General features: G+C 49.6%; 1 protein-coding gene across 3 annotated transcripts in view; it reads left to right on the top strand.

Annotated features, from left to right (window-relative positions):
• TTC7B (tetratricopeptide repeat domain 7B) overlaps window positions 1–26,111 on the top strand; it is a 185,146-nt gene that overhangs the window by 83,010 nt on the left and 76,025 nt on the right. For all 3 annotated transcript variants that reach the window (XM_014543676.1, XM_005871192.2, XM_014543675.1), the window contains 6 exons: window positions 871–1,008; window positions 15,357–15,440; window positions 16,377–16,481; window positions 18,707–18,824; window positions 20,000–20,057; window positions 24,614–24,686. In XM_014543676.1, coding sequence (XP_014399162.1) covers window positions 871–1,008; window positions 15,357–15,440; window positions 16,377–16,481; window positions 18,707–18,824; window positions 20,000–20,057; window positions 24,614–24,686 — 576 coding nt within the window. The remainder of the gene's footprint in view (window positions 1–870; window positions 1,009–15,356; window positions 15,441–16,376; window positions 16,482–18,706; window positions 18,825–19,999; window positions 20,058–24,613; window positions 24,687–26,111) is intronic.

Raw genomic sequence — 26,111 nt, 5'->3', positions numbered from 1 at the left:
GGGGGGGGGGGGGGGGCCGGGGGTGGAGAGGAAAAGGAGCCAGTGGTTAGAGTCTGCTCGCATGGGTTTGTCTGGAGGAATCTGTAGAGAAATTACATTTCAAAGGTAATGAAAACAGGTTGCTGTAAGGAGCCTTTGATGTCTAGATAGATGAGATGAACAAGCTTGAATGTGCCTGCTGTCTTCCTTGCTAAGCAGTGGCATGTGAAATAGGCAGGTGTTCTCTTGAGTCCTCTGTGGTAATGTCTTTAAAATAAAAATCTGTTTGCTTCTTGCTGTCACTTATACATCTGCTTTGTGCTTCCCAAACAAGATCGGATTAGTCTTTGTAGTCTGTGCCAGCGAGGATGTCACCCAGGGACCTGAGTGTTGCCTTGTGGTGGAGGAGAAGTGTGACATGTGTCTGTAGGCCGGATAGAGCTGGATGCCACCATTTGGTGATGGGAAGGGTGGGGCCGGTGACATACAGCGGAGCGGGATTTGTGAGTGAGGAGCAGCAGGGCCTGACCTGCTGGGGGATCCTGCCGCCCCAGAGCACAGCTGTGCCTGCAGCGAACCTGAGCCCAGGAGAAATCACCCCGCTTTGCGCTCACTGGCTCTTAAATCTCCCTCCACATACCTGCCAACTGGGACACGTGTCCTACAGGATCGCACCCCCAGGCCCCACAGTTTAGAGAACACCCTGTACCACGGGCTGAGGTGCTCTGGGGAGTTTGAACGAACAACCAGAGGTGACAGACCCCCTTCCCCATCCCCGCCCTTGTCTCCAGACCCTGCTGTTAGGGCAGGAGGCCGAGATGGCCTCCCGACAGTGCAGGCTGTGTGCACGGCTGGCTCACCATCTGCTTCTCTCCTCCGTGCTGCTTCCAGGCCAACCGGGACGCCGTGCTGAGCAGGATCCCCGAGCACAGGAGCGACCGCCTCATCAGTCTGCAGAGCGCCTCGGTGGTCTATGACCTGCTGACCATTGCTCTTGGGAGAAGAGGCCAGTTTGAGATGCTGTCGGAGGTACAGCCCTGGAGTCCGGATGGCTTCCAGGCGGTGGGGGGTGCTGGCGGTCTGAACGCAGGGACAGCTGAGGGACCTGGTCCTGAACCCCTGTCACCGGCAGCCACATGGCTTTGGGTTTAGCTTTGGTTTGCTCCTCTGTGAAATGGAAATGGGGCTAAGCCAGTGGTCGGCAAACTGCGGCCCCTTGAGTGTGGCTCTTCCACAAAATACCATGTGTTGGCGAGCACGTACAGTGCGATTGAAACTTCATGGCCACCCCCAAGGGGCCAAAGAGCGTCATGTGGCTCACGAGCCGCAGTTTGCCAACCACTGGGCTAAGCGATCAGGTGGGGCAGTCACTGGTGGTCACTTCCTACCAGTGGTCCCAACACCCACTGGCTGTGAGTTTGTGGGAGGGAAGGCAAGCATTTCTCTAGCAGTTTCTCTTTTAGTGTCATTTCCACCATAACCCAAATCACCCATCTGTGATATTAATTTCCTTAAAAAACGGGCTGTATTTGATTTAAAGCATCATTGTGTAACTGCTGCTGAAACGGCAGCTGTGGGCTCAGGGTCTCGCCCGGCGAGCTGGGACAGGCTTTCCCGTCAACCGCGTCTGCGTTCAGAGGGACCCTCCTAGCGTACGATCTCGGGCGAGGTGCTGTCATCTCCTTCCCTCCGTTTCTCAGAAACATTTGGGATGGAAGCGTGGCTTTTATCTTGCGCTGTGGTTATGCATAACCGAGCTGCTGCCCAGAATACCACATTCCACGATGGTAGCGGCAAAATAAGTATAAGATCATTTTATCTTTTCTTTAGTGAAGTAAAGAAAAAGAAAGAGAGAAAACAACTCATTTGGTTAAAATGGACTTTTCCATGTTATTATCTTTCTTTTTCTAAATTTATACACATTGCAACAGCCTCTGGGCAGGAGGACAGGGAATGAAATACAGTAACAGATCGGCTGAAATCAGATAAGCGCGCCTCGCCCTCCAGCCTGCGGAGCGCGGCCACATTGCCGGGAGCCACGGACAGCAGTTGAGCCTGTGTGGCCTGGACCTTTTTTTAGGCTTCGGTTTGGTGACTGTACAGGGCAATGGTTATTCATTCTTCAAAAAAAGCCCTTCACAATCCAGCTAGATAAGGCGATCTGTCCTGATGTTCCTGTTACACCCCGCACCCCACGCCCCCTGGGGCTGTGCCCAGGCTTGGGATTGGCCTGGATTTGTCACCGCTCCTGGTGCTTTGACTTCCTGGGACCCTCTCCTCCTGGCCAGCTTAGCTCCCATGCCCCGCATCTGCTGTGGAGCCCTTTGCGGGGACAGGGCCCCCTAGCCCGTGGGGGGTTCTTCGAAGGTGAACCTTTGCCCTCCAGATGAACCACTGGAAGTCTCTCTGGGTCCCAGGCTGAGTGTGGTCATGGGTCTGCTCTTGTGCCATCTCGGGGCTGCGCGGCCTTTCCCTAGCTTGAAATGGCCTGCGTCTGGGACAGGTGTGAACCACAGGGGGTGCTGCCTTAGCCACAGGCTGGTGGCCCCTGCCCACGGGCTCTCGTCATGCCATGAATGACTTGAGGGGGCGGCTGTCACCTTAGCCGCATTCCTCTGCCAGATGGCGTTCCCGGGTCCGTGTTTCCTCCTGGCACGGAATGCGGCAGCCTCGTTTTCACCAGATGACATTCCTCTTGATGTCGCATTTAGCTGCCATCTTGTGGCAATGACCTGGCGCCCAAGTCACTGGCTGGTCCCGTTGGTTGTCTGAGCCTTTGCAGTTCCGAATTTCACTGCAGGAGGCACATTTAAAGCAATGGCGACCTTGCCAGAGGTTGCCTGAGGAGCTAGAGTAGAAGGGGATGGGGGTGGGGGGCAGGGAAATGTATCAGGGTATATCCCTGGGAGCCTTTTGAGTTCTGTACCGTATCTGAGCTGTATCTAGTAGGTCAGTTGATAAAACAGAGGACACTCATGTCTTCAACACATATGTTTGCAGTCCCCTGTTCTGTGCCAGGGGCTGTGATTCAGGCCGGGACACCTGAGCCAGGTGCGGTCCCTGCCCACCAGCAGCTCCCAGTCTACGGGGAGGCGGCCAGGCCGCATTGCCGCCTGGTGTGGCTGGCGCTGGGGAGGCCTCCCCGCAGGGTCTGCATCCAGTAATAAAGGATTCGAATACTTGGCTTCAACCTTTCTTGCTATTTCTACTTAGTTTTGCCGTTAGAGCTTCCCCAAGCCCCGTGGTCTCAGATCTTCTGAGTGAAACAGGAGGGATTGTAGGTGGAGAGTGAACACGGTGGCCCCTGGAGACACGGTTCCATCTCTGGAAGCTCGGTCACTGCAGAGCAGGCATGGTCACCCTCACTGAGCTCGGACCCGCTCACCCTTCGTCTCAGGCTACATCTTACTTAGGGTGTCCTGCTTCCCTCATTTGCTGGGGTTTTCTCTTTTTTTCTTTAATCCTAATTTTTCCTTCCATTTTTCTCAGCACTTTAGGTTGAAAGACTAACCAGATTTTTAAATTGAGGTAAATTCATATAACATAAACAGCCATTTTTAAATGCCCAACTCAGTGGCATTAGGTACATTCCCACTGTTGTGCAACTATCCCCTCTATCAAGTTCCGGAACATTCTCATCGCCCTAAAAGGAAACCCCGTCCCACTGAGTGATTTTCCTCCATTGCCCGACCCCCAGGTTCAGTCAGCTGCTCATCTGCTTTCTGACTATGGATTCACCTAATTTGGGTATTTCATATAAATAGAATCATCCGGTATCTGACCTTTCGTCTGGCTTCTTTCACTTAGAAGGCTGTAGCATGTGTCAGTACTTCATTCCTTTTTTATGGTTGGATAACATTCCATCGTATCACAATTTGTTTATCCATTTGTCAGTCGACAGGCATTTGGCTTTGGTGTAGAGTGCCGCTGTGGGGGCAACTGGCATTTAAACTTCCTGTGTTACTTCTTTGGGCCTGCGATGGTTAGTGGGTGTCATTATCATCGCTCGGCGTGGTGGTATAGTCTGTTTCCCCTTCTGCATCTCCTGCACCGTGACCAGTGAGCCTTCTAAACCAGGGATGGGCACACCACCCTTCTGTTAAGAAACATTCGATGGCTCTTCCCCACTCCCCTTCTTTTTTCCTCTCTTAATTTTGTTTTGTTTTACTTTTTCTCCCATAATGAAATTGACTTCATTGTGATGGCTCTTCCCCACTCCCCTTCTTTTTTCCTCTCTTTTGTTTTGTTTTACTTTTTCTCCCGTAATGAAATTGACTTCATTGCTTATGTGTCTGCCATATGCAGCAGCCCTGCAGGCTCCTTGAAGAACCGAGCAGTACATACAAATATGGAAAGAAAATAAAGGTCACTGGGAACCCCACTCTCCTGGGGTCGTTACCTGCCCATTGCCCATCTTCCCTTGTTTGCCTTCATGAATGTACATTTATGGACGTGTGAAGGAGTGGGATCGTGTCGTGCATGTTTTATTGTGGATATTCCCAGTCATTGCTCTCCTTGCATTGGTATCCCGCATGTTTTATTGTGGATATTCCCAGTCATTGCTCTCCCTTGCCTCCGCACCCCTAACCCCAGGCCAGCACCTTGGGCATCCTGGGCACAGGCCTAGAGAGCTGGGCCTCGAGTTCTGCCCTGCCATTGGCCAGTTGTGTGATCCTGGAAGTTATTAACCTCTCCTGCCTCAGGTCCTCCTTCTGTGAAACAGGGAGGATATCACACCTGCCTCATAATTGTGAGGTCACTCACTAATCCTGCAGAGTACTCAGAGCCGAGCACACACGCTCACTGCGTGTGTGCTTCCCCACCGCTCCTACTACCGTCTTCCCAGGGGTTGCCAGGCACCGGCAAGCAACAAAATATACAAAAAGGTCTTTGGCTTCTAGAATTTTCCAACCTAGAGAGATCAAATAGAAACATGAAAAGATGACTACAGTTGACCCTTGAACAACACGGTTTGAACTGCACGGGTCCACCTACACATGAATTTTTAAAAATAAAAACCTTACTGTCTTCCCTCCGAGGTTGGGAGTCTGCGGATGTTGAGGGCCGACTGTGCGCGTTGATCTGCGCCGTTTTTATACTAGTGACTTGAGTACCCAGGATTACGGTATCCACAGAGGGTCCAGGAACCAGGTCCCTGCAGGTGCCAGGGGACAACTAAGTTTTAGGGGAGCCGAAGTTTCACGTAGATTTCTGACAGCACGGGGGTCAGGACCCCTACCCGTAGTGCTCGGGGTCACCTCTAATCAGAGAAGACTGGATAGTGTGGGCACGGTCATGGCAGGGCACAGAGCAGGCCACTTGCAGCAGAATTTGCAGGTGCGGGTAGCAGCGAGAGGTTAGGAGCAACTGATACATGAACTGGCTGCTCAAGGCCTGATGGGAATTAAAGTCTTGAGAGCCGAGGAACACCCTTCATCATCAGGGTCATGGCGGTGTGAGGGCGTTCGGCCTGAGGGTGGGAGCTGAGGGCTTGTTCTCACGGGGGCGTCGGACAGAAAGCCTGGTTGTCAGACGCCGCGTCTTGGTGCAGACTGTGCCCTGGCTCGTGTGAGCAGGGCCATCACCCTCGGCTGGTCTGTGAGCAGGTCCCCTGTGCCTTGGCGACACTGCCCAGCGACACTCCCTTTACACAGTGGACCGCTTCTGACCAGAAGGTGGACAGCCCCCAGGCCACCGCGAGAGAAGAGGTGTCACCCCCTCACCACGTCCTCATGCTTCCTTCCTCTCTCTCCCCCGCCGACATCAACACTTCCTCATCAGGCCGCGTGCTCTCCTCCTGGCCCCTCTCCTCGGCGGACCTGAGCCCCGGGGCACTCTGCACCAGACGGGGACAGGCGGGTGTGCTTGTGCTGTGGGTCCCAGCAGCCTTCCCACCTCTGTCCTCCTGCCGTTGGCACCTTTGGGTGGGCTGTGCAGACCCAGGCTTTTAGGAACTGCGCTGGCAGGAGTCGCAGAGCTACTTTCACACGAACGCCGCCCTCCCTGCCTCTCTCTCCCGTTGTATTTATTCAGGATGAAGGCTGCTTCCCATCCCAAGGTTGGCTGCGTCTGTGTATGCCCACATGTAATGCCTTTCTTTCTTCAGGGCACTGTTCAGCCAGCTACTGGGCAAGGAGCCTTGTACAGAGGCAGTGCACACCCAGGTTCATTGCATCCTCATTCTGACAGGTTTAAATATAAGCACAGTGTTTGCCGTGTCTCCAGTGCTATGAGCTTTCATGTTTTTTTAAACTCATTGTGAGCTCCGCCGAAAGGCTTGTGTAGGAAGGAACACTTTCCCCCTTCGGTTTAAGCAGCAGCTCTGGTTGGCATGACAACCCGCACTATTAAAAGTAAAGCAACAAGCCCGGCTTCCTTTGTTTTCTAGGATGAACCCAAGCCGCTAAGGGGTTTGTTTCTTTAATGTGACTACTCGTGGCTCCATTTCGACAGAACGTTAAGAGGTCCTTTTTGAAGGACGCATGTGTCCCCTCTGCAAAGACACGGCAGCGTCAGAGACAGAAGTGGTATTTTTATTTTCCTTGTTGAATTTCTTTTCATCTGTTTATGATAAATCGCAACAGCATTATGGTTCTGTGGGCAGCACTGTCTGGCTAGTGCTTGTAACAAAGGGACATTTTCCATCCCCAAGCCAGACACTTATTTAGTCGGGGAGCGCTGTGAGAAGCGCTTGAATACTGGGTCTGCCAAACAGGCCTGCCAGGTGTCAGCTGACATCAGAATTTGGTATTTAAATGCAGCCCCACTCGAACCGCGGACACTCAGCCTGGACCTCGGTGCCCAGGTCCGTGGAAGGCACCAGTGTGGCCTGACTTCTGGGAAGTGAGGGCCGAGGGTTTGGTCCATGGTAGGTGCTCAATAAAACCTGCTGAATAAACCAGTGCTTCAGGCCACGAACATTCTCATCCCGCTCCCTCTCCCTTGGTTTTTGAGACAAACGGAAGGTCCCTTAGCTGGGAAATAGGCAGTGGAGGAAGAGATGGGCCCACCATAGGCAGCGTTGGGGGTCACCCCATCCGGGAGGGACCAGCTACATCATTTTTACATGACCGGTCTACCCGGAAGAATCTCAGCCCCTGCCATGGGCACTGGTGCCCACAACCCCACCGTAGGAAAGCATTTTTTTTTTTAAATTAGGCATCATTGTTCTCTTCTTATGGTCCTTAATGAAAAAAAGTTTTTCACTTAAAAAAAATTTAATATTTCATTTTAACCTTTTTAAAGTATATAATTCAATGGTATTAATTTCACTCACAGTGTTATGTAACCATGGTGATAATTTCTAAATTTTCCATAACCCCATGTAGAAACTCTTTACCCAGTAAGCAATAACTCCTCACTCCCGCCTCCCCCATAACCTGGTAACCTCTGATCAGACGATACTTGTTTTTTTGTGTCTGGCTTATTTCATCAGCCTAATGTTTTCAGGGTTCTGCCATGTTGTGATAATACATCTGATAGAATGTCTCAGACTTTATTCCTATACTAGAGGCCCGGTGCACAAATTCATGCACAGGTTGGGGGGTCCCTCGGCCTGGCTGGCGATCGGGGTGAGAGGGGCTGTCTTGCTCAGTCCTGATTGGGCCAATGGGGGCCGTCTGGCCGGGGAGGGGCTGCAGGAGGTTGGCCAGCCGCCCCGATCGGGCCGATGGAAGCCGGCCCAGAGGGACCGCAGGAGGGCTCCAGGGCATGTCCGGCCCTCTCGCCCAGTCCCGATTGACCCGGACCCCAGCAGCAAGCTAACCTACCGGTTGGAGCATCTGTCCCCTGGTCAGATACTTAGCATATTACGCTTTTATTATATAGGATTGGCTGAATACATGGCATTGGATGTATAGACCCATTTTGTTTATCTGATTATCTATTGATGGATGGACCCATGGATTGTTTCCACTTTTTGGCTGTTGTGAATAATGCTGTAGGGAACATATCTGAGTGCCAGTTTTCAGTTCTTTTGTATATATACCCAAGAGTGGAATCGCTGGGTCATATCGTAATTCTAGGTTTCACTTTCTGAAGAACCTCCAAACTCTTCCACAGTGCTGGGCCATTTTACCTTCCTAGCAGCAAGGGGTGTCTCCGTATTCTCACCAACACTTGCTGCTTTGTAGCTGTTGTTTTTGCTATAGTAGCCATTCTAATAGGTGTGGAGTGGTACCTCATTGTGGGTTTGGTTTGCTTTTCCCTAATGACTAATGATGCTGAATATTTTTTCATGTGCTTATTGGCCATTTAGGTATTATGTTTGGAGAAATGTCTATTCAAGACCTCTGCCCATTTTCAAATTGGGTTATTTCTTTTTTTGTTGTTGAGTGATAGAAGTTCTTTATTGATTGTGGATAATAAACCCTGAACAGGTATTTCCTCCCATTTTGCAGTTTGTCTTTTTTTATGATGGCATATGATGCACAAAAGTTTTTAATTCTGATAAAGTCTAGTATATCAATTTTTTTCTTTTGTTGCTTATGTTTTTGGTATCATATCTAAGAATCTATTGCCAAGTCCAAGGTCATGAAGACTTATTTCTATGTTTTTCTCTGAGAATTTATAATTTTTGCTCTTATGTTTGGGCTGTTGATTATTTTGAGTTAATTTTTGTATATGGTATTGGTAGGAGTCCAAGTTCATTTTTTTTGCATGTGGAAATCAAGTTTTGCTAACATTCATTGAGACTATTCTTCCCCATGGACTTGGCACCCTTGTTGAAAATCAGTTGGCCATAGATGTGCAACCTCAGTTCTATTTCATCACCCTATATGTTTATCCTATGCCAGTACCACACTGTTTTGATAGCTACAGCTTTGTTGTGAGCTTTGAGAAATCAAGAAATGTGAGTTCAACTTTGCTCTTTTTCAAGATTGTTTTGCCTGTCCTGGGCTCCTTGCAATCCCGTATGAATTTGAGGATTGGCTTTTCTATTTCTGCAAAAAAGACTTAGATTTTTGATCAAGGTTGCATTGAAACTGTAGATTACTTTGGATAGTATTGCCATCTTAATGTCTCATGTTTTGATATCAGATCTGAGTTTGACTTCTCAATTCTGCTACTTTACATGCCAAGTATGAACTTGAAGGGGTTCCTTTAACTAAACCTGTATGTGGAAAATACAGGTAATACTAGGACCTACCTCCAATGGTTATTATGATGATTAAAGAGATAGTGTATGCAAAATGAATGTTACTGTTCTTATTGGTGGTGTTGATAATCTGCTTTCTAATGTAAAAGTCCCCACTGTAATGACCCTTAGGAGTGTCTTTCATTGCATAGTGAAGTAACTCAGCCTTGGGGTCAGGCATGTCTGGGTTCAAATCCTGATGCTGCCCTTTCCTAGCTGTGCAACTTTGAGAAAGATACTTAGCCACTCTGGACTTCCACCTCAGAGACTGCTGTGAAGCTCAGCGAGACAATAGGTGTGAAACAGCCAGCACAGGTCTTGGTATATAATGCATACCATTCCATTCCTCTTTGGTTATTAGAAAGCATTGATCTGAAATTGTCTCCTTGTAACTTGCACCTGTTCTATGTCTTCGAAACAATAGGGCAAGTCAGTCCTGCCTCAGTGACATAAAGGGCCCCATAGTTATTCTGGGGGTTGACAAACTTTTCTAAAAAGGACCAGATACTAAATGTTTTAGGTTTTGAGAACCAAGAACCAAAATCAAGGATGTTTGTAGGTATAACAAGAGAGGAAACAAATTGCCACAAAATTTTTATTGATTAAATTAACATATAAGAGTGACTGCACCTTTTCGTAATCCAGGTGCATTAAGATGAATGGGATTGTTTGGGGGGTAGCATTTTTATTTGGTTTGGATTCCAAGTCAGTATGCCCTCCCTACACATTGATGGCAAGTGCTCGTCTATAAACGGTTCTGAGCTTTTGGACTCTGGAAGCAGGCAGCAGCTCGGACTTGGCCCGCAGGCCATGGTTTATCTGGTATGGCATCATCTCCAAATTCTTTGCCTTTTGTCACCCTCCTCATAGTGCTTTCTTGTTTGTCCGTGGCCATCCATAAAGGATATCCTAACACTTGACCCATATTGATTCCTTCAGTTAAGCATTCATTGGGCACCTATGCTGTAGTGACACCCCCCTGGGCTGCTCTACCCGCGACTCCTTACTTCCCTCCCTCAGGCCTTGTGTGGGTGAAGCGACAGCTGTGGCTGAAGGTTCAAACCTGAAGCCCCAAGCCAGGGAGACAGACTGAAGACAGAAAAAGACCAAAAGGTGAGAGGCAGTTGAACAGGGAGGAGGTAGAGGAATGAAATGTCCATTTCTTGAATTTAGAGGTTCATTTTCCTAGAATAACAAAGAACAGCAATATCAGCAGAAACAGCAGGCGGAGTATGTAGCAGAGGGAGGTCCTGGAGACCCGTTACTTGCGTGCAGACTTGATCAGGATGCGTCATCGAGTTGAGCAGAGAGCATGCTGGGGGATGGCGACCAGCATTCAGTTCTGCAATCAAGTCTGAGAAGCAGCCCACCCTCTCCGCCTCCCACTGTGGCCAGAGGCAATGGTGTACTTTAATCTAAGCGTGCGCCAAAGCAATACAGCTGTGAGACACCTCTGCCTGGAGCAGTATTGCTGTTTTAAAGCAAAAAGAGAAATGGGAGAGGGGCACCAATGTGGGGTTTGCTCTATTTTATTTTTAATTCAAGGGGAGAAAACTCTGAGCAAGATTTGGTGGGAACCACCTGTGTTTCCTCAGAACTTGGGTTGGGAGGGTCTTTTATTTGCAGCCGAGAGCCCCATGAGCATGTTCTTTAGAAACTTCTCCTGGACTCTTGTGGATTCGATATCTCAAATTCCACTTTAATTAATTAATTTATTTATTTATTTTTAGTTAATTCAGAAATAAGCCTCCTGAACTGAGCATCCTGAGACCTGGGTTCTAATCCCAGTCCTGCCACTGGGTGACCCTGGCAGGTCTTGTCTCCTCTCTTGCTCACAGTTTCCTCAGCCATAAAGTAAGAAGGTGTCCACATCATCTGAGAGGTTTCAGCATACCCTGCTTATGCCCTTCTGTGGGTTCAAGATACTGGTCCAGAATGTCTAAATTGTTTAGTTTTTCATTGCTAAAATTAAAGGCACGAAATATTATCCATATACCATGTTAAAGTAAGAAGCACTGTAACACAACTGCAAGAATTACATTAATAGCTGGCTCATTAGCTACAAAGGACGTAGGAAAGAAAACCTTCCTGCTCAATGAAAGGATCTGAGTTATGAGAACTCCCAGGATTCGGCCCACCTGCCCACAGAGGTGAGTAATGAAGACAGCGCACTCTGTTATTTATTCTGTTTTAATGGTGATGAATTTTAGACTTCAGCTCCAGGCTCAATTTGAGGCAAAATCTGATTATTTTGCTACTGCCCCCTCCTCCACGGGCTCTTGGATGCTCAGTCTCCCTCTCAAATTCCAAAAATAGGCTCTGGCTTCCCGTGCGGTGCGGCTGCACAGCTGTCGCTGCCATGTGCCCGGTTCATGTCACTGGGCTTTGCCTACCAGGAAGGTAATTGCTCAATCCTGTTCTCATGCCAAAGAGCTTCTCATTCCTGTTGCCCCCTCGGGACGGCTGATTCGTGAAAAGCCACAGCGACAGCGGGAAAGGGTACGCTTCTGCGACCAAAGGAAACATTTTTGCAAGGGACAGTGTGACGGCCACTCAGATGACTCGGATGCCATTTAGAGGCTAATTCTGGTTCTACCAAGTATTCGTGGCATCAGATGAATGTGGTCTGGGCTTTGGAGCGATGGCGGTGGCATGGTGATTACAGCGCCCGGGCCTGTCTTTCCTGGTAGAAACAATCCTACTGCCAAATCCACCTTCGCTTCTGGTAAGGGGATGCCTTGGAGATGCCACTTGCTGTTGTGTGTGGGTGACTCGGGGATCTGCAGGCCCGGAGAGGACCCCGGACCCCTCTCCCAGGCCCACACGCCATCTCTTCACTGGGCACCGGACGTGCAGAAGGGCCAGCGTCTTCTCTCATCTCTCCTCTCCTCTCAGAGGCTCCAGGCCACTCCCCCTCAGCCGTCCTCTGCCCCGGCCCAGAGCTCTCCTCCCCTGCACTCCCCCTCATGCAGAACCCCCAAGCCCACAGGATCTGCTGCGTCTTCGTTTCATAACAGCTACATCACCACTAACGTGTTTGCACCGTTCATTCTGTGCCAGACAGTCTTCTAGGCATTTCACGTGCATTTAAAACATTGCTTCATGTAGCCCCATGACCACCCTGTGGCTGGGGGTAAGGAGTTTGGATTAAATGTGGCCCCAATGCCTCTCGACTGCTGTCCTCGCCCCATGCCTGCCTTCTCTGTCCCCTCCCGGCCATCAGCCAGTGGGCCTGGGGGACTGAAGCAGCCTCTTAAAGGCCCCAACATGCACAAAACTCCTGTGTCTCCTTTTTTTTTCTTTTTTATTGAATTTACTGGGGTGACATCATTTAATAGAATTATATAGGTTTTAGCACCTGTGTCTTAAAAGTCCATTTCATCAGTATTTCTTTTAGACTGGAACCATCATTAAAATGGGAATGCTCTTATTTTGTTTTTATATTATATATTCTGTTCCCAAGCTCCTCGCTCTATTAAAACTGGAAGTTTTTACTTTATCACATACAGATACAATTAAGGTGCTGAAAAGGGGTAGTCAAAAAGAACTGGGGTGAGCAGACACCCAGTCCAGGGGGCAGATGTTGTGGAGAGCAAATGCCCGGTGCCAGCCGAGTTCTTGGTTTGCTTGGAGGCATTCTTTGGGAGGGGCCTCCTTCCAGGATTGAGGAATGTTGACCTGAGCTGCGTGGGGATTTGTGTAATCTTGACGTCTGCAGGGACATGGGGAGGACAGGTTACACACCAAGCGGTGTGCTTGGCATTGAGACTTCAGGAGCATCTGCAGCTGCCTGGGCGCTTTCTCAGGCAGCGCGTCACCATATGTACGATGCCAGGAGCCCACAGGAAGAAAGAGGGGTGATGCCGGAGCCCAGACACCTCTGAATTAGGGTGAGGGGCCAGTGTGTTGTTGTTGACTTCATTCCTGAATCCCTGTGTGATACCCCTGTGGCTTATTGTGGGCTGTAGGTTGTTATAGTTGCGAGAAAGAGGCCCAAGCGGGGAGGAGTCTGTGAAGGATGTGGCAGTAAGTGTGGAGGAAACTTGTGACTCAGGACTCACGCCAGCTGAGTGCCTTGAGGTGGGCTGGGGCGTGGCATCCTCTCGCGGGGTGCTGGTGGGCATAGTGGGATCTGTGAGGCTCCTTGGAAATTCTGCAAGCTGGAAAGACCTCAGTCCTTAGTAGCCTCGGGGGTCCCCAAAAGGCCAAGGGAGCAATGCCCCATTAACAGTAAAAGCTCTTGCTGGATCTCAGAAATAGCTCGGGCGCCCTGTGGCATTCTGGGGGCCGTTTAGCTGTATTTTGCTCTGTGCAGCATGGGTGGGCCTGGGAAGTGGGCGTGGCATGTCGGAGCAGCGGAGTGTGGTGCTGAGAGCTGCCTGGTTCAGACCCTGGCTCCACCAGAACCCGCCGGGACCTCACCGGGCCGCAGCAGGCTGTGCTCCGCTTCCTCGTCTGTGAGGGGAGGGACAGAAAGGGCCTGCCTGGACCTCGTGGGGTTGGCACGACCAACGAGGCGGCTCTGGTACAGCAGCTAGAATGGGTCCTGGCTCCACAGCCCATGTCATCCAAAAGCTGTGTCTTTGTCCGTTCAGGTTGCGAAAACAAAATACACGGACCGAGAGGCTTATAAACAACAAATGCTTGTTTCTCACGGTTCTGGAGCTGGAAGCCCAAGATCATGGCTCCAGCAGCTTTGATGTCCGGTGAAGGCCCACTGCTGGGTGGCAGGCTGCCAGCGTCCGCTGCGGGCTCACACGGCGGGAGGGACTGGGGACCGCTCCTCTTTTATAAGGACACGAATCCTATTCATGGGGCTCTGCCCTCATGACTCAATCACCCTCCAAAGGCCCCACCTTCTGGCACCGTCTATGGGGGTTAGGTTTCCACATATGAATTTGTTGGGGGGGTGGGGGCACAGCATTCAGTCCATACCACTTGTTAAGGAAACAAAAACAAGCATAGTCTAGTCCAGTGGTCGGCAAACTCATTAGTCAACAGAGCCAAATATCAACAGGACAACAATTGAAATTTCTTTTGAGAGCCAAATTTTTTAAACTTAAACTATATAGGTAGGTACATTGTTATTAACTTATTTAGGGAACTCCTAAGGCTCAGGAAGAGCCACACTCAAGGGGCCAAAGAGCCGCATGTGGCTCACGAGCTGCAGTTTGCCAACCATGGGTCTAGTTCAGTGGTTCTCAACCTTGGCTGCACATTAGAATCACCTGGGAATCTTTTTAAAATCCTGATTTCTGGACCTCATCCTCCAGAAATTCTGTAACAAAGAAACAGAATTTCCGGAGGATGAGGCCCAGAAATCAGGATTTTAAAAAGATTCCCAGGTGATTCTAATGTGCAGCCAAGGTTGAGAACCACTGGTCTAGACCAGGGGTCCTCAAACTTTTTAAACAGGGGGCCAGTTCACTGTCCCTCAGACCGTTGGAGGGCCGGAATATAGTTTAAAAAAAAACTATGAACAAATTCCTATGCACACAGCGGCGGCAAAAACACCCGGCGGGCCGGATAAATGTTTTCGGCGGGCCGCATGTGGCCTGCGGGCCGTAGTTTGAGGACCCCTGGTCTAGACTGTAAAGTTGCAGCATCTAGCTTTTGATTCAGAACAGATGGTGTCAGCTGCTGCACTCCTTTCGTTCATCAGGAAAACAATTGATGTTTATCATTCCTCTTAGTAGTAGAGCTGGTAGGACACACTTACTTTTTATCACCATTGACCCTTTCTCTCCACATACCGGCTCCTTTGCCTAATCTCAGCCAAGGTGATGGTTATTCTTGTTTCCTCCATCATTTCTGTCCCCTTCCCTAAATCAGTTTCTAAGTGCTGTTAGCTTTTCATTGCTTGGTGTTCTCTCCATAGCACCTGTCTCCCCCATTATCCCCAGCCCACACCTCCCCCGACCTGGGTTAGGTCGCCCCCCACTAACCCCATCTCGCCCACTTGACAGGTGGGGCCTTGTGTTGGAGCTGTTGGCACCCCTGCCTCTTTCCTCGCAGCGGAGGGAAAACTCCCCGAGACCAAGGCTTGTGCTTTCGTCACCGGTGGGTCGTCTTGGCGTCTGGCACAGTGCACGCCACCCCGTGGGGTTGGGTGGGAGATTGTGTTTCAAGCATCCAAGGAAAGCAGAGGTTGTCGGTCTCACTGCAGTGTGCGTAGACCCAGACTCACGTGGCGTGTGACGGCGGCCATGCTCACGTGTCTGCGTCTGTTCTCTCCCACCAGTGCTTAGAGAGAGCCATGAAGTTCGCCTTCGAGGAGTTCCACCTCTGGTACCAGTTTGCTCTGTCACTCATGGCGGCTGGAAAAGTGAGTCCCCCTTCTGCGTGCAGTTCTCCGAGTCCATGCGCAGTGCCTTCCCATCCCAGGGGCGGTGGCATCCCTCACAGAGGTCTAAGCCATAGGAAGCTGCCCTGTGGTCATTTATAAATGAACAATCAAGTTTAATTATTTGGGGGCCAACACAGACACATTGAGAAGAATTCTGAAATATTTGCCTTTTTCTCGCCATTGTAACTTCGTCACGTGACCATGTGGCTTGAACTAAGGCTGGTGTCTTCACACTGGCCCTCTCTCGCATTTGGGAGCATAAACTGACTGGGGGGGGGGGGGGGGGAGTTGTGTGGTTCTCTGTGGCCGTTTGTTATATCAGGATGTGTCTGATGTTCGTGGAAAATGTCGGCTTTGGAGTCCAGCTGCCAGAGCTGAGGTCTGGGCTGTGTGACCCGGGGCAGGTCACCGTGTCGCTTTCCTTTTTAGTAAAATGTAGCAATAATAGGGCCGACTTCTAGAGTGGTTAGTGGGTAAGTGAGATAAGACTCACCAGGTGCTTAGTATAGTACCCCCAAGTGGTACGTACTCAATAAGGAGAATTAATTTGGGCCATTTAATGAATCTGCCATTTAGCGAATTGTTAAGTCTGCGATATAAGGTTATTTGGGGTAGGTGGAGACAGAAATGTAGTATGCTATGCTATAAACCGTTTATTTTTCATTATAACACCAGGAAGGAAGAAAATGAGGGTGACTCCAGGGAAGCCTTTCCGCTGGTTTCACCCCAGTTTACGGCCCTGTCACTCAGGAACCCCATGTTCTGGTTGTTGCCATCCCAGGCCCCTGTGGGGTTGGGCTCCCCATTGGAAAACTGCATTAAGAGGACAGCTAACTAAAAGCCCCCTGGGGAAGCTTTTAGTGTTTGGTTCTGTCAAACATTCCTAGTTTCACAGAAACGCTCTCCTTTGCCAAGTCTGCCCGTGCCGTGAAGGTGCTGAAGGAATGCATTCGGCTGAAGCCCGATGACGCCACCATCCCGCTGCTGGCCGCCAAGCTGTGCATGGGCTCCCTTCACTGGGTGAGTAGCTGGCCGCGCTCAGGGCAGGGCTGCCAGCCTGTTGCATTGCCAGGCAGAGAGGAAAGTGCAGGGACTCACCAGCTACACACACACAGGCTGCCCAGAGCCCCAGACCCCGGCTCCTCTGGAATCATCATGTTCCCTGGGGACTCCATTTTTCCTTTTTCATGGGAATGTGCTTGAAGAGTAGAAATGATAGAGTGGGAATTCATGCTCAGATACATCTGGCTGTGTGAAGCTAACGTAGGACTGAAGAGCGGGAGGGAGAGGGAGAGAGAGCTAGAAACATCTATGGGAGAGAAACATGGGTCGGCTGCCTCCTGCACACCCCCTACTAGGGACAAGCCCACAACCCAGGCATGTGCCCTGACCGGAAATCCGTGGAACCGGTGATCTCCTGGTGCGTGGCACGATGCTCAACAACTGAGCCACACCGGGCAGGCTGAACCCAACTTCCTTCTTTCCTCTGCCTTCACACCCACTTCCCTCTTCAGATATTCTTGTTCAGATTTGGATTTGGGAATAGTATGATTTGTCACAGTTTTAGTACCTCCAAAATCTACCATTTCAATAGAAAGCTCAAACTAGCTGCTGAGATGGTCCCTGCCATATACAATGCAGTCTTACTGTCTTTTCTTTGACTGCATATCAAGATTAGTGATAAGAAGCCCTGGCCAGAGCCTCTGCCCTCCCACCAAAGGGTCTCAGGTTCAAGGGCACATACCTGGGTTGCAGGTTCGCTCCGCACTGGGGGCACGTGTGGGAGATAACCAGTCGATATATCTCTCATATCGATGTCTCTCTCTCTCTCTCTCTCTCTCTTTCTCTCTCTCCCTCCCCTTCCCGCCCTTCCTCCATCCCTCTCTCCCACTCTCTGAAAAGCAGTGGAAAAAATATCTTAGGTGAGGATTAACAAAAAACAAACAAAATAACAGATTAGTGATAAGAACTCCCCCAGGAGACTGGGGAGACTTGCTGAGGGTTTTTTTTGCCATTATGGGCCTTGCTGCTGGTGTTTTCCCCCCATTTATTCTCACCCAACAGGACAGAAGTGAGCCTTGTGAAGAAAGTGTTCTACCTTTGTTAAATTTTATTTGGTAAATGTGGGAGGAAAAGACATTTTGAAAGAGCAGGCTCTCGCCTGAAACAGAGAGCTGTGAAGGTCTGGGCAGGTTTCGACAAGTGGGGTCACAGTGCGGGGCAGTGTGGGCAGCGGCAGAGTGGGCACAGGAGGGGGCACAGGAGTGGGCGCAGGAGTGGATCCAGCCCCTCCGTTTGAAAATGCGGGCCCCCAGCTCTGACCGCTGCCCTCCCTGCAGCATGACATTGCTCATGACTGTGACACACATCTCCAACGCCTAAAGTAAGCCTACTCCCTTTTTTTAAAGATTAGAGGAACAAATCTTTTCTGTATATATTTTTTCCATTTTTATTATTAAAACTTCCAAATGCCACAGAGTGTAATGAGCTGCCATGTACTGTCACCCAGCCTCAATAGCATCAACATTTGCCATAGTTTGAAGAAACAGATCTTATTATTTGCCTCTAATATCCTGTGCGGAAGGCCTCATGGTGGGTGCAGTTTACAGGTGCACATTCTCTCACCGCATCTGCTCGTGCCAGGTCAGTGTGCTGTGCAGTGTAGAATAAATAGATGCAGTTTTGGCATTTTTAACAGCTTATAAGAAAGAGAAACCAAGCTTCAATGGATTCATTATGCTTTTAAAAATAAATAAATAAATAAGGTAAGACCCAAACACAGAACATTTCTATATGGGTAGGCGATGCTGGTTTACAGTTGTTATACAAACAATGCAATAAGTAATATGTAATAATGCAAGAATAAACTGTTTCGCATACTCACTGCTTTTGCCCACCCCTGTATATAACATTCATCTTCTGAGCACCTTGCACAACCTACTTACAGAACCAATCAGTAAAAAGCAAAGGTGAAAAGGACAGGAGCCCACCGAGTAGGAGAGTGATTTTGGAAAAGAAGGCAGAGAAGCAGGAGGGAAACCTTGGCGGGAAAAGGCAAGGTGGGGTCCTCAGGACTGTCAGAGGGCCCAGCTAGAGAGACAGAATTGCCACAGTGGACTTGGAAGATTTGGGAGTCATTTTCACGGTGACTCATCAGAAATCTGTTCTTGGCAGCCGATGCTTCTGGTAACTCGTGCTGGAAATTCTGCAGGTTGTCGTTGTTTTTAATGTGTCTGGTTTTTCAGTTGGAAGAGGCTGAGAAGTTTGCCAAAATTGTCGTTGATGCGGAAGAGAAAACGTCCGAGTTCAAGGCCAAAGGCTACTTAGCTCTGGGGCTCACGTACAGCCTGCAGGCCACTGACGGTGAGAGAAGCCCCACCCACGGGCCCTGGGACACAAGCCGGGCCGCACCGCAGGGTTCCCACACCTCCCACTGTCTCCGGCGGGCGTATAAGCTGGGCCGCTCTATGTGCTGTCCTGTGGGCCCTGCTGCTGCGGTACTCGTTGCTTGTGCTGCTTGGCTATGGGAGGGAAGGGGGCTGGGCTGGTGGTGCACAGGGGGCCAGCTGGCAGGTGCAGGGGCCTTGAGAACCGATTCATCTCCCCAGCCTGGGCCTGCCTCTGCCCCAGCACTCGGCTGGGCGGTCCACCTGTGAAGGGATGTTGGGTCTTAGGCACAGGAATATAGGACAGTTCGGGGCCAGCCTCTTCCAGGAAGCTTCCCTTGATTGGTCAGGACCTGCCCTTTCTCCATGCAGTCATTCTTTTCCTTTAAAAAAAAAATATTTTTTCATTGATTTCAGAGAGGAAGGGAGAGGGGGAAAGAGAGATAGAAACAGCAATGATGAGAGAGAATCATTGATTGGCTGCCTCCTGCACACCCCACATTGGGGACCGAGCTTGCAACCTGGGCATGTGCCCTGACCGGGAATCAAACCATGGCCCCTGGTTCCTGGTCGATGCTCAACCACGGAGCCACACTGGCCGGGCCCACTTCTGAACTGATTTTCCTGGTCCAGTGTTGGGCGGGTCATGCCAGTCCCTGGTGTTCATATCAAGGTGGTAACAGTCCTGGCCGTTGCACAGTGTGAATTAAACGGGCCTTTCTTGGCCCAGGATCAGAGCTGCTCGGTGCCAGAGGCCCTCTGAGGCCGTCCAGCCCAACACCCATGGTGCTTGGTGGTCTGCTCTGCCTCCTGGGAGAGCCAGGCTTCACCCAGTTACATGCCTGCATTTGAGAAAACAGCCGGGCTCCTCTCTGCAGTTCCCGCTGGTCTTTTAAAGATGGCCCCCTCTGCCTGGGGCACCAAGAATGACCCTCAACTCACGCTGTCCCCTCGGCATCATGCCAAGTTACACCCACGAGTGCCAGGGCCCGGGTTGGCCTGGGCTCCGTGGCCCGCCTCCCAGTGCCTGGGGCAGCACTGAGCACACACCCACCCAGAATTTGTTGCTCATAATCCAAAGGAATGTGTAGTTGTTGTGATGAGCTTTGTATTTGTCCGAAACATGCCACTGACTGATGGAACCCTTTTCAGCTTCGTTGCGAGGGATGCAGGAGGTCCTGCAGAGAAAGGCGCTTCTTGCATTTCAGAGGTGAGTGGGAGTTCATCTTTTCACTCGGCTGTGCATAATGACACCACAGTGTGATGAGTATAAAAGGGAGAGATATTTATAAAGATTATGTAAACAGTGTTTTCCCCCTGGGAGTCTTTCCTCCCGAGCACTGAACACACATGTGGAAGCTCGCCGCATCATTTGTTACCGTGTAGATCTGCATTCTTCATCTGTCCGTCCTTCAGCCTTCGGGCACATTTTCTTCCTTCCTAATAAAGCCAGTTCAGCTCTGGGAAGACAGATGCTCTGTATGTGTAGGGAGATGATTCCTTTTATTAAAGACATTTGTCATCATCTAGAAAAGGGATCATTCTTTCCTAGCTTTTTTTTTTTTTTTTGCCTGTGAAGCTGCAGATTTTTATGTTAAGAAATGAAAAAGTCAGGTTTTAGGACAGTCTCTGAAATACGATGTGAAGACAGTCCAGTCGCCTCCACCCCTGTCTTGCTCCATAATACCTGTGCTGTCTCCATCGTTGTACCTGCCATGAAATTCGGAGAATGCTTTATAATTAGCACGTGCTTGCGTGTCATAGTGTTCTCCCAATCCCTCATTTAACTCGTCCTCACCCACACCAGACAGGTGGACAGGACAAGCAGTGTGTTCACTGCAGGTGAGGGACTCGCAGGCAGGAGTGGGGAGTAACAGAGCCACATTGCCTTTGAGGTCAGGATAGCATCATCGTCTCCTGACTCTAACCCAACTTTTCTGGTACCTACTGCACTTCACTGCCCTGATTTTATTCTTATCGCAGCTGTAATAAATCACTAAAATGAATCATTGCTTGAACGTAAAGCCGCCTGATGGCAAATCCACAATTGCTATTGATCCTCTCACTTTAAATATATCTGTGTTACATTGCTTTCTTGGAATTGTATTAGAAACTTAGTTACTTGCACCAACATTTCATGAGGACCTCAGTCACTAATACCCTTTGCTAGATTTCTTCCCCAGAACCGGGGTTGCCTACGGATTTACCGCAGGGTTCACGCCCCTGTCTTCATGAAATCATTATTACTTGATTTCGGTTAGTCCGAAATCTTGCATCTCACTTCTGCTTCGTGCCAGGCTTGCGGGTTGTGCCTTCACCTTGCCCGTCCCAGGCTGGGTAATGACACACAGTCCGGATTGACACCTGTACACAGATCTATGTCTGCTGAGCTTTTGTTGCCGTTCTTCAGCATGGGAGTGGGGGAAGCCTTTCCATTTCAAACGATGTGGAGTTTTAACTTTTCCAGTCCCAGCTTGTGAAATGCATGACTGCCTCAGAAAGCGGCCATTACATCTGCTTCCCTTTTCTCAAGTCAGCACATCTCATTGGCTCTCTAACAACAGCCGTGGTGGTGGTCTGCCTTGAGCCGCCACAATTCGTAGCTTCATGTTATGTCACAGCTGTTCCTTTGACCCGAATTCCTTCTTGTGCCTTTTACTTAGGTTTCAATTCAAAGAGATTTTCTAAAATATTAGTTCATGCAGAAATAAAGAGTAATAAAACCCTATTAACCTACGTGATTTATTGGCAAAGGCTAATGTAAATTAGTATTTGTGTGAAATAAAGAATATTTTTCAAGGAAATAAATTATTTTGTTTCAAGTACACATTAATGAGGGCTATTCTAGTACACTGTAGACCTGACAATCTGTAAGGAAAGATTTTAAGTAAATATGAATGATTTGTAGTCCTTCTTAAATGTAAATGGATATTTAAAAACCACTTGAATGAGAAGTACTTTCTTTTGCTATATATTTAAATCCTCTGCCCACAATGCTGTTTATACTATTGCTTGGCAATTTTTGTTTAAAAAGAAAAGAGTGTAACTCAAAAAGGGGTGGGGTTGCAGATACAACATATAAATATTAGCTCTTAATTATGCCTGGCGTCAGAATTCAGAAAGATTTGCTGTCAGGTAGATTAAAGAAGGTGGTTTTTGAAGGCCTCCCTCCTGGCTTCGATTAAGTTTGCTTGTGGTATAATTTGTGTGTATGGAATGAGTGGATGAATAGATGAGTGGATGGATGGATGGATGGATGGATGGATGGATGGATGTATAGATGAGTGGGTGGATGGATGGATGGATAGATGAGTGGATGGATGGATGGATGGATGGATGAATAGATGAGTGGATGGATGGATGGATGGATGGATGAATAGATGAGTGGATGGATGGATGGACAGACAGGTAGCCTGGTGACCCATCAGTCTAACAATTCCTTTTTATGGACAGTACATTAAATTAATGGGCATGGAGTTGCTTTGACAAGGGAAGCGCTTTGTGAGCATCCTGTGGTGACAGTTTTAGATGTCTGGGTTTCTCCTAACAACTCCACCAGGTGCTTCTGTATGGGAGTGGGGTTTGTGGGGCTGCTTTGTATTCATGTGCAGCGTTCAGCAGGATTCTAGTTGTCAGGAACACGAATGTCCATCCTCTTACCTGCATGGCCTGATGACGTCTGTCGAGCAGGTTGGCTATGGGTGTGTCCTGAGATCAACACCATGCACTTTTTCTTCTTTTGTTGAGCATTCTCCTTATTTTCTTTTTTCTTTCCTGGGCTAAAGTAGTCAGTTTAACTCATTAGCCAAATTATAAAAATAAGATTTTTAAAGTGTGTATGTTTAAGTTGTGCCTCGTGAGAAATTGGCAGTTGGATATCCATCATTAACCAGGTTTGCAGTTCTTCAGCTGTTGCCCAATCTTCCCAGAAACGCCGAGATCCCCCGCCCGCCTGGTTGTTTTTGTCACAGTGTGTGGCTCACAGTGCGTAATCACTGATGAGGCCAAGGTGGGGCTCATGTCAGAACTGTCCTCACCCATTACCCAGAGCCACCAGGCCATGGCCAGCTCCTCACCTGGGTGATGTTGGGTGGAGGCAATCATGATCTGATGTAACTTCACCTTCGAAAACCCTAACCTGGGCTGAGAAAATGATAGCTCTGAGGGGTTCTTGCTGAAGGTTGTAGAAGCCTGGCTTTTTATTCATTAGGAAAGAAGTGAAATAAAATAAAGAATGCTGAATAATTCATTGTCTCTTCATAACTCATTTTGTATTAGCTTCCCCTGAATAATTGAGAGAAACAGAAACCATGATGTCCCGATCTCATTTCTCATGAACACCAAAGAAAGATTCTTTTTTCCCTTTTCTGTGTATAGGAATGATAGTGACCTGTTTTGTGTTCAGTCCACCTCTGAAGCAGTAGCCGTGTACAAATTCATGGGAAGACCAATACTTATCTATAAAAATAAAAGCATAATATGCTAATTAGATTGGACGACCTTCTGGACGAAGCCGGGGCTGTGAGGGAAGCCCGCTTCCCAGGTGCAAAGCTTTAAAAGGACAGCACAGGCAAATAGCCTGAGCCTGTTACCCTACGGTGAGGAGAGTCCTAGCCACAGTTCCTGGTAAAGTAACCAGGGAGTGGATTTAAGACCGATAAAAGGACAGACTCCCCTTGCTCCCCCAGTCCCCACAGGAGCTGCCGCATTTGCCCAAACAATGGCCCAAATTGTTGGACTCGGCGTATTTTCTGGGTGGCAAACACCTGGAAGACTTCTTAGTCTTTTTCCCCACAGCAGATGGACAGTTCCATGAAAAGGCCTTTTACTGCATGAAGCCATCCCTACTGTGTTTGCCTGGGGTATGGCTTTCTTTTTTCTCCTGAATTTGTTTTCTGCCCCTAGAAGATCCTCCTTTAATCACAGAATGTTGACAGAACAGGATGAAAGGCTGTTTATTATCTGGGCCCCACCATTTTTTAATTAGTCTGCTCCATCGTACCTTTCAAAGAAAGTAAAGTTGGTTTTCTCTTCCCTCCAGGCTGTCCAGCAGAGAGTTATGTCTTGTATACAGCCCCATTTTGAGTTGCTCGTGGTGAAATATGATTGACTCCCACATAAGAGCAAGAATGACCAGGTTGGCAAACAGGAGTCCAGTACAGCTCTTCCCAGCTGGTGTCAAAGGCCAGTCAGTAACCCTAAGCCCAGTGTTAGCTTTACATGTCAGAGTTGCATGGGGCTTGGTAGCTTTGGAAGACTGAATGAGTCTCCTCCTCCTCTCCTAGAGTTAGTTCATCAAAAATGGAACCTCATTTTACCAGCAAAGCCGCGTCTTGATTTTCGTATGGTTTCTCTGAAATCCAGAAATTTGGATGAAGGTAGCGTTAAGGCCAAGCCAAAACTCAACCAAAGTGCAACTGCCTTGCCCAGGACACCATGGCCTCACCGTGTCCCAGCGTGACGGTGAGCGGTCAGAGCTCAGGACCTGCGGATTCTGCACCTCCGGGCTGCTCCTCAGAGCCTAGGGTCACGGCTGCTGCTTCAGAGGTGGACCGAACACAAAGCAGGCCACTCATTCCTGTACACAGAACAGGGGAAAGACAGCACATTTGTTAGTAAACCTTTGTTTAAATGAGACATTCAATAGTTAAATATGGGGTCTTGGTATAAAAATGCAAATGATAAAAATGCAAATGTGACTACTTGTTGGACAGGGAAAGTAGAAAGGCCTCTCCCAGGTACTAACAGCCGTAAATACTTTTCCAGGGCCCACAGTCTGTCACCTACAGATCACCAAGCAGCTTTCTACCTCGCTCTGCAGCTCGCCATCTCCAGACAGGTCAGTTTCTCGAATGTTCCTAAACTGGGTGCATGCTTTGTCTTGATGCAGTTCCTCCAGCGCCTCAGCTTGAGTTAGTTAGTAGCTGGTCCTCCACCCCAGGCTGACCTGGACCTGGACCAGGGGCCCTCCTCCACACAGCGAAGACCCGGTGCTCTGGTCAGTTTGAGCATCAGCTGTATAGACACAGGCCAGGCTCTGCTTTAGGAGTTTTAGTCCATAGACCTGGAGGGCCCAGCCCGGGGTCGATGGCAACATGGACACAGCACGTGGCAGACACCTTAAACCCAGGGGTCATCGAAGAGCCCGTGTGACTTGCCAGCAGAGCCCATGCTGAGCTCTCAGCCGAGTGGAGATTGGGGTGGGGCCTGGTTGCCATAAGGTATCAGGGATTGACGATGCCAACAGGCATAGACAGAAGCACCAACCAGTTCCTTTCAAATACGTGGAGGTCTGAACGTTACGCGTGGTGACTCCTGGAGTAGGAGCGTCAGCAGTGTCCTCGGTGGAGGGACAGCTTCGCTGGCCTTCATCCTCCCTGTTGCAGTCTCCAGAAGCCGCCTTTGCCTTCTCGTCCCTTCCTGTCCCCTCCCAGCTGTTCTGGAGGCTCTGGCCGCATGCCTGCCTGCCCACCAGGTGCAAGACACTGGTGGTAACCCCAGCACATTCCAGAGCGCTGACTGGAGGGTGAACGAAAGGTCAGCTCCCCAGACGTGCCATTCCCCTGGCAGGCCCGGCTGCAGGCATGCATCTGACTTCCCGGAGAGGCAGCTCCCTTTGGCGACCTGGGGACTAAGGAAACCAAGGTCCTCGCACCTGGTGTGGTGTGCTCACAGCTGCAGGCTCGTGATGGCCACCTGGACCCTCCCCCCCACCAGGACCTTCTCTCCCTCCCCCGTGAAGCCTCCTACCTGCCGCAGCCTGCACGGCCCTTCCTCTTGCTCAGCTCTCCTGTTTGGTGTCTTTCCCGCCTGACGGGAGGTTCCACACGGGCAGGAACCATGACTGTCATCGTCACCGCTTTGACCGGCAGCTGGAATGCTGCCTGGCAGGTGGCAGGCACTCGGGAGCACTTGCTGAATGAAGGAGCCAGCCTTGCATTCCTTCAAGTCAGCTGTCCCTGCAGGATGCCATTGTGAACCCTGTCAGTTTGTCCCTGGCTGCTTTGGTCAGACTGCACATTGACACCCTGCCTTTCGACCCTCCCCACAGTGCAGGCTGGGCGCTGTTCACACCCCAGTTCTCACCGGGGGATGGACAAGGTCACAGAGCCTTTGTGAGTGCACAGCATGACAACCCCAGGCCCCGGAAGCTGAACTTCCTGCTGACCTCGGGCAGGGGCTTGTGGCCTGTAATCTTTAGAGCCAGTGCCCTTTGAGCAGGGGGAGCGGGTGGGAGAGGAATCAGAAGATCTAGATGCCACTC

This window comes from Myotis brandtii, unplaced genomic scaffold (genome assembly GCF_000412655.1).
Source record: "Myotis brandtii unplaced genomic scaffold, ASM41265v1 scaffold332, whole genome shotgun sequence".
Classification (NCBI taxonomy): Eukaryota; Metazoa; Chordata; class Mammalia; order Chiroptera; family Vespertilionidae; genus Myotis; species Myotis brandtii.
Note: the sequence above shows the minus strand (reverse complement) of the source record. Positions and strands in the feature narration are given on the sequence as shown.